At 42.4% G+C, this 9,111-nt stretch overlaps 1 protein-coding gene across 1 annotated transcript in view; it reads left to right on the plus strand.

Moving 5' to 3' along the window:
- The window catches only part of BCAR1 (BCAR1 scaffold protein, Cas family member), a 166,999-nt gene extending 158,891 nt beyond the window's left edge, over nt 1-8,108 (plus strand). Inside the window, exon 7 of the mRNA XM_044269843.1 lies at nt 6,273-8,108. Within this exon, the coding sequence (XP_044125778.1) occupies nt 6,273-6,782 (510 nt within the window). The 3' untranslated portion in view covers nt 6,783-8,108. The remainder of the gene's footprint in view (nt 1-6,272) is intronic.
- Nucleotides 8,109-9,111: the final 1,003 nt, after the last annotated feature.

Genomic DNA, 9,111 nt, shown 5'->3' on the forward strand with positions numbered 1-9,111 from the left:
GACGTGACAGACGCGAATGAATGCCCGTGGTCGTGACAGGACTTATGTGAGTCTGAGGTCGTGACAGACTTTTTTTTTTTTTTTTTTATTGGGGTGCGGGGCACCCTTCCACCGTCGGCGTGGCGCCATGGATGTCTGACTGCTTGTGGCTGCGCTGGAAGCTGATACGTACCTTGGTGCCGTTTATTGCCTAAGGTGCCACGGAAGGTGACACGAACTGTGAAAACATAACATGAACAAATTTTTTTTTCTTTCATAGTATTTAGTATATTGGGCAGACTAGAAGAGCCACATGGTTCTTATCTGCCGACATATTCTATGTTTACTGTTGGTTGTGGCCTGTTCCTGCGAGAGACGTGAACAGACGAGTGGCTGCGTGTGCGCTTTTTTTTTTTTTTTTTTCTTGACCATTTATGCATTTAACCAACCTGCGGATGCAAAACTCCTGTGAACATAAACATTTCTGTTGAGCTGTACTATGTCCCAGCATGTGAGGACCCAGACCACCAGTATATGCGGTAACACTGACATTTCTTGGAATGGACTGTAAGATATGACTGATCCCAGCAATTGTCAACCTCCAACCCCTGTAGTACAAGCAGTTCCCCGCCTGCTGCCGTGCCAGTGGCCACCAGGTGGCGCTGTGCGTGCTTGCAGACCATTACCACAGTACATGCTGTCTGCTGTTTATAATAGCAGCTATATTGTACACATGCCAGAACAGAGCCGGACTGCGCTGTAATCTGATATAACCCAAGCCCAGAGATTCCTGAGAACATCAGGTGGTTTGTTCGACACGCCGGCTGAGTAGTGCGGCCGCCGGCCGGGGACTGCAACCTGAGGTATGCAGCCGCCCCCGCCGCTGAGGAGAGCCGTGAGCCGCCGGTCTCTGCTGTATCACCGCCACGTCCAGCAACCATCCCCCCCTGCCCCCGTCTTACTTAGAAGTCGCGACGCTGCGCCCGTACACGCTGCCCAGCCTGTGCAGAAACAACCCGGAAGTGCCTCGCCTCACTGATGACCCCAGACGTCAGACGTGCCAGTGGAGGAGCGAACGTGCAGCAGGTATCGGCTGCTGCCTTTTTTAACCCTATGTGGCCCCGCCTCCCTCCGCACAAATACAGCAATGCACGCATTGCTTTACACTTGTTGAAAGGTCAGTGACCATTTAAATGGGTTGTCCAGCTTCTTTTTTTTTTTTATTTGCCCCGGCCAGCTGTACCTTGGAAAAATGCATATTCAAAATAGTAGAATGATGAGCAGGCACTCTAATTAGGGTACATGGAAGACAATTTTATTAAATATTAAAATATAGAGACATAAAACCGTAAAATACAAATATATTATCAATAGTAGCAATATCAAGATATAAATATTCAGAATAATTTTAGCAGCAATAGCAATAAGACAGCAGACAGTCACTAATAGCAGTTGGAGGATATTGATAGTATGGACAGCAATCGATATGCATATATAGAATTATATAAAAAGCAGAAACTTTTACTAAAATTGGATTAGTGGTGATAGTTCCATGTATTAATCCCCATGTAGTGTATTCCACTGTCTGTATAAAGGTTGAATCGCTATATGGTATAGCAACAACGTAGCAACACTGTTTCTATTTGTAACACTCTGACATCAATGTTGCCGTTTTGAAAGTGCCGCTATTTACTTGCCTAGGGGTCTTCTTTCTTTATATAGTGTAGACACAGTCCCACTTTTTAATATAGACACAGTCCCGCTTTTTAATGTAGAGATAATGAATCTTCAGTTGTGCAATTCGGTTTACTCACAGTTGCACTGCTCTCTGGTGCGGCGTCCCGCTCCTAACGTGAGAACAGGCTGACCTTTAGTGTATGGATCCTCCGGTCACAGCTTCTTTAAAAAGTCGGCGTTCCACGTGTAATGGCGGCGTCTCTGTTTACCAGTTCCGCCTCTCCAATATCCAGGATGCCACTTGATTTCTTTATCCAGCTGTCGGGGTTCCACTTTGTAGATGTTAAGGTCTAATCTTGTGAGGTTTTCTTCAATTTCTCTTAGAGCGCTCCAGCGGTGTAGTTATAATCTTCATATGCTTGTTCACCCAAACATGTTTCGGAGCTCAGACTTGCTCCTTCCTCAGTGGTCAAGCATATAAACAGTCTGTTTCCTTTTTATCCTGTGTCGGTCTGTCAAAAAAGGCGGAATTTAATCCGGAATGGTATCTATATGAAGTCCATTGGATAAAACTCAGTTTTTTCTTTTAAAAATATCTCAGTCCTTTTCTATAGAGAATGTTGCTATTCATAAAGTTTCTTTTCTTTCCGATATTTGCAAATAATTATTTGTGAATAAAAATATATATATATATACATTCATTTAAAAATATATATAAAAAAAAAATATATAAAAAATATATATAAAAGACATTAGAGGAATATGAACCTTATTGTTCTAATCACAATTTTATAATGCATTTTCAGTTGCAGATTTATAAAATAAAATAAATTTTTTACTTTTCAAGCAATGTAGAGATATGTAAAAATATATAAAAATATATAGGAGACTTCACAGAATGTAGTTGTACGGAGGACCCCTAGTTAAGGGAAGACGGGGGTGCTGATAGGAACAGAGACCACCGTCCTCCGTCAACCAGGGGCACCCCATTTTACAGGAAGCCAAAAATCTCGAGTTCCGCATTCAAGCCATTTGGTTGGATGGAGTCGAACTCGAAGATTCTTCTTGACTCCTGTCGAGACATTCTGGCGATATGATCGCCCCCCCTCCAGTGTTTGTTTATTTTTTCAAAAGCTGCAAACACTAAACCTGAGGGGTTCTGGTCATGATGCTGTTTAAAATGTCTCGACAGGACATGTTTTTCATATCCCTTTTTTATATTTCCGATATGTTCTGCTATCCTGGTTTTCAGGAGTCTTTTAGTACGCCCTATATACTGTTTGCCACAAGGGCACAGGATCAAATATAATACGTTCTCTGAATTACAGGTCAGTAGGTCATTAATTTCAATTTTAAAGTTGTTTTGTCTGGATTGTACTTCCATTGTTTTTCTGGGAAAAGTTGTCTGTTTGCAGTTTGAACATTTTCCACACCTAAAAAACCCTTTTAAATGGTCCCAATATTGTCGAGTTTCTTTCTTTTTTATTTGGGTTTGTTTTATTGTTGGCGCTATTTTACATCCCAAATTCTGTACTTTTGTATAAACAAACTGTGGATTTTTTGATATTAATGTACCAATAGTCTTATCCTCTCGGATGTGGTGCCAATAGCGTTTGATAATTCGTTCCACTTTTTTATATTCTGGGTTGAAGGGTAGGATAATTCTTGGTGTTTCATCTTTTGGGTTACCACTTGTGCTATATTTATCGTCCATATTTTCTAATTTAAAAAAAGAATTTCTATCTTTTTCTCTAATTTTGCATAGTGATTCTTCCACTATGTCTATCGGGTACTTTTTGTCTAGGAAGCAAGTTTTCATCTTTTCAGCTTCCATTTCAAACTGCTCCATTTTTGTACAATTCCTTTTGAGCCTACCAAATTGTCCTGTTGGGATGTTCAGCAGCCATCTCGGAAGATGGCAGCTGCTGAATAATATATAGCTATTTTTCGAAATTGGTTTTTGGAAAGTACTGCATATATATCTTCCCTCTTCGTTTTTAATTAGTAGATCCAGATATTCGGTCTCTATTGGGTTCACATTGCTAGTAAATTTTAAATTAAACGTATTTATATTAATATCCTGTAAAAACTTTAAAAGTTCCTCTCTCCCACTTTTCCAAATAAAAATAACATCATCAATAAAACGTTGCCAGAGCACCAGATCTGTCCCCAGTCTTGGGCCGATGAAGGTGTCCTCCCAGTCGGTCATAAATAGATTAGCATAACTGGGGGCAAATCTGGTGCCCATGGCAGTCCCCCTCGTTTGAAGATAAAAATCAGACTCAAAATAAAAATAGTTATGTGACAGAATAAAATTGACCCCATCTTCTAAAAAACCTATCTGTTCGGTATGCAATCCACTGTTTTTCTCCAGCTGATTTTTCATTGCTGCGACTCCCTGCTCATGACTTATTATTGTATATAGGGAGTTCACATCTAGCGTCCCCATAATCCAATTTGGATCACACTCCAATTTCTCTAGGATTCTAATAATCTGGGTAGTGTCTTTTATATATGAGGCGCTCTTTTTTACCGATGGCTGTAACATTCTGTCTATATACTGTGATAGGTTAGAGGTTAAAGATCCAATCCCTGAAATTATTGGACGGCCAGGGGGATTTTTTGAGTCTTTGTGGACTTTGGGGAGACAATAAGACACTGGTAATCTTCGTTGTGTTTTCGTAATAAAATCATATTCCTGCTTTAGCAAAATGTTGCTATCCAAACCTTTTTTACAATATTGTAGAAGTTCCTGGTAAAATTGTTCTCCTGGATCTCCTTTTAGTTTGGCATAAGTGTTTGAGTCTGTCAATTGTCTCAAACATTCATTATTATATTTTTCTGCCTCCATTATTACTATGGCTCCTCCTTTATCTGCTGGTCGTATTATCAAATTTTCCTGTTTTTGAAGCTGTTTGATTGCCTGTCTTTCTTGGTTTGTTAAATTATTTTTAAAATTTCGTCCATTTTTTAATTTCCTTATGTCTGAACTGACACACTGTCTAAATGCTGCAATTTCCTGCCCTATTTCCTGTCTAGGGAATTTTTTTGAGGTTTCTTTTAACTCTGTATGTGTATATTTGTGATTTTTCTCTGCCTGTTCCAAAATCGGATTTTTCAGGAAATATTTTTTCAAACAAATTTTTCTTATAAATTTTTCTACCCCAATATATGCCTCAAATTTATTTATTTTCGGTGTAGGTGCAAATTTTAACCCTTTATTCAGCACCCTAATTTGTGCATCAGACAATTTCGTGTCACTCAAATTTATAATCGCATCTATTTCTTTTATATCCTGTGATGTTGGTTTCTTTCGTCCTCTCCGTGTTTTTTTCGGTTTTTGTTTTGTGTTTTCTCTTTGTGATAATGTGTCTCCCCATTGTTCCTTGTCGGTGTCGCCCACTGTGTATCTTGTGAGTATTGTGTTCTGTTTGGTTGGTAACTCCTGTAATGTTGATGTCTGTGGCGTAAGTTGTATTGGTGTTTCAATGGTGGGGGTGAATATATATAAAAGACATTAGAGGAATATGAACCTTATTGTTCTAATCACAATTTTATAATGCATTTTCAGTTGCAGATTTATAAAATAAAATAAATTTTTTACTTTTCAAGCAATGTAGAGATATGTAAAAATATGTAAAAATATATAAAAATATATAAAAATATATAGGAGACTTCACACTTAATAAAATTGTCTTCCATGTACCCTAATTAGAGTGCCTGCTCATCATTCTACTATTTTAAATTTTAACTGACGAGGGTGAGTCAAATTGAGCAAGAGCACCTGTTTTTCCAGAAAACCTGTGGAGAGCCGCCTTTCTTTGCTATATATTTCTAAAAATGCATATTCACCTGTTACCCACCACTGCATTCGAACTCTCTTGCTCTCATCACTGGTCCTTCGGTCCCCATGTGTCAAATTCAGCACAGATGGGGTCAAGTGTGCTTCTGCAGCCAATGACTGGCCTCAGGAGTGACGTGTCCTCAAGCTTCCCGTTACTTCTGGGTTACTTGGGGATAGTCACTGCCTATGCCACTCATTCACTTTAGCGGCACACATCACCCTGTCCAGGCAGAGGTTGACAAATGGGGACCAGAAGACCAGTAAACAGAGTTACGAGAGTGGCGGGGAGCAGGTGGGTATGGGTTTCTACACTGGGACAGCTAGCTGGGGGGATGGACAAATAAAAAATGCAGGACAACCCCATTAAAGTTGTCTTATATGGGCAGATTTCCTGGCCATAAGGAACGATGATTGGTGCTCATTTAACAATCCATTTAACAAAGCAATCATTAAGCCTGCAAAATGTATTGTGGTGAATAATCGTAAGTGCAATTGTTTATCCCCATACATTTGTCGGCACCACGTCCCTTGTTACACAAGGAGATAAGCTTCCGGCAAACCCGCATTAAAGATGCAGTTAGTCAACAAGTGAGCATTTGCTCATTTATTGGCTGATCGGTGTTATGTATACATGGGGCAATGAATGGGAACAAACGTTCATAGAGACATTCATTCGCCCAATCATTGGTCCGTGCAAAAGGGAACATTGTTTTTAAATCATAGAAATAAGAAACTAGACATTTTCTCATTTATTTTGCTCTTCCTACTTTAGCTGAAGCAGTTTGAACGTCTGGAAGAAGAGGTTGGACGGCCCATTGAGAACGATCTGTCAAACTGGACTCCACCTCAACACTACAGCCAAGTCCGTAGCACCCTGAGCAACTCAGACCGGCAACTTCTTCTCTTCTACCAAGAACAGTGTGAGGCCAACGTCACTACTTTGACCAATGCCATTGATGCCTTCTATAGCTCCATCAGTAGCAACCAACCTCCCAAAATTTTTGTGGCCCATAGCAAGTTTGTTATCCTCAGTGCCCACAAGCTGGTATTTATTGGGGACACATTGTCACGCCAAGCCAAAGCTCAGGACATTCGAAACAAAGTCACCCACTACAGCAACCTTATGTGTGACAAGCTCAAGGAGATAGTTCTTTCCACCAAAACAGCAGCACTTCAATACCCCTCTCCGTCAGCGGCCAAGGATATGGTGGATAGAGTCAAAGACCTCAGCAACAGCACTCAGCAGTTCAGAATGGTCCTCGGGCAGCTAGCCGCCATCTGAAGGCACAGAGACCTAATCCAGGTGTGACCAAGAGGCACCATGAGGAGCAACTGACTCAGTGAGATAGTTATGACTCCTCTATAGAGACTTTAATAGACTTTGTTGCCACCTCATATAAGGACAATTACGGTAATTTTAAGTGACCTGTGATTCAGTTTTATTCATGAAACTACACTACAGCCTATGCTTCATTTTCAGAGGAATGTTAAACCACAATTAGCTCCTAGATAAACCTGTAAATATTCAGACCCATTCTTGGACTTCAGATAGAACAACCTGTCCATTCCATGTTCCTAATTGTCACAAATAAGAACATTTTTGGGATAATGCATTTTTTTAAATCAATTGTGTTTTACGCTGTAAAGGGTTACCCATTGGGAGATCTCCACTGCTTCGGGTAGCATGTGTATTACAAAGCCAGAGCCACTCATTGGTTCTTCATGATTAAGGGCCATTCATTCTTCAACACACGACACTGAAATATTATAGCAGTTACCATTTTAGTTTTGAGATTGTATGCTAAATTATAATAATGTGGAAACAGAAGATCCATAATTGGTTTTAAAGAGGTTTTCCATCCAAAGACCGTACAAGAGAGGAGGCTGTGGGGCTCCAGGAGCCATGGAATAGAGCCCCATTTTATTTTTTGCTATAGCCCCCTTTCATCTGTATATGTATGCTCTGTCTCTGTCTACATTTATTTGCACATATATCTGGTTATTATGGCAATGAGTATGGTTTTAGCACTGACAAGCCACTTTGGCCAGTCTCCAACAAGCAAATTGACTGTGGGAAACACGCTTTGTGTCGGAGCCTGATTTCCCGGCCTGAACTCCCAGCATCGTTATGATTTATAATGAGGTGTGTCCATAGGCGTGCGCACGGGGTGTGCCGGGTGTGCCTGGGCACACCCTAATCACACCCCTGTGCTACGCCACCTGCACTGCCAGCCGCCCCGCACTACTTACTACATACTGCTGGGTGCAGGTCCAGTCCAGACTCCACCCCCACATCCAGTCCAGACTCCACCCCCACATCCAGTCCAGACTCCACCCCCACATCCAGTCCAGACTCCACCCCCACTGCTCCGCTGTGCTCCGCCTCCTCGTCTCAGTCTCACTCACTCTGACGTCACGCACCTGCTCCGCCTGCTTCTAAAGTGGGAGGAGCATGCGCGTGCGGCTTGACTGAGTGAGTGACGTCACGCTGCCGCCGGCTGCCTATTTTGAATGTGAAGAGCGGGAGCCTGCCCGCCCGCGCCCAGTCTGCCTAACTGCCCATGCAGTTAAGGATTATTAGATAGTAGTATACATACTAGCACATACTTTGCACAAGTTTATTATTTACAACTTAAAGGGAACCTGTCACCAAAAAAATCGCTTATTAAGCTGTTAACACTATTACTATTAACAGCTTAATAAGCGATTTTTTTGGTGACAGGTTCCCTTTTAAGTTGTAAATAATAAACTTGTGCAAAGTATGTGCTAGTATGTAGTACCGTCTAGTGCTGCAGAGTAGCGCCCGAATGCACTTTTTCTTCGTTTAGCCTCCTGGAGAAATCGATGTTTTATTCAGCCGCTGCCCCCTGCTCCAAGTCAGGTTTGAAGTCAAGGGGGCAGCGGCCTAGACGTCTCCAATCCTGCTCTCCCCGCCTCCCGCCGCCTTTATTGACACGCCGGATCTCAGTGCCAGGACCGCACTCCCAGCCCGCATGCGCAGTAAAGGGCTGCTGTAGCGCGATCCCGGCTCCGGCTCGTACACTCAGCCGGCTTCAGTTTCGCTACTGCGCATGCGCCCGGCATCTTCTGTAACTGCGCTAGTATGTAAGGCTGGTGGGCGCATGAGCAGTAGCGAAACTGAAGCCGGCTGAGTGTACGAGCCGGGATCTCGCTACAGCAGCCCTTTACTGCGCATGCGGTCTGGGAGCGCGGTCCTGGCACTGAGATCCGGCGTGTCAATAAAGGCGGCGGGAGGCGGGGAGAGCAGCATTCGAGACGCCTAGGCCGCTGCCCCCTTGACTTCAAACCTGACTTGAAGCAGGGGGCAGCGATGGAGTGGCGTGGCGTGTGTTTGTGCTTTAGGGTGCACACCCTAATGCAATAGGCTGCGCACGCCTATGGGTGTGTCCCTCCCTGCCTGACCTCCGCTGTCATGATTTGTACTGGTGGCATTATGTCAGTACAGTTCATTACAGCTGATGTCGGGCAGGAACACACAGCATTATTGTTAGAAGAAAGATGTCCAGCACAGAAGATAAGATCTTGGTTCTTTATTGTACAAATTATTAAAATTTCATCTCCACTGTTCCAGGGTAAATTACATCCAACAT

The sequence above is a fragment of the Bufo gargarizans genome, chromosome 10, assembly GCF_014858855.1.
Source record: "Bufo gargarizans isolate SCDJY-AF-19 chromosome 10, ASM1485885v1, whole genome shotgun sequence".
Lineage (NCBI taxonomy): Eukaryota > Metazoa > Chordata > Amphibia > Anura > Bufonidae > Bufo > Bufo gargarizans.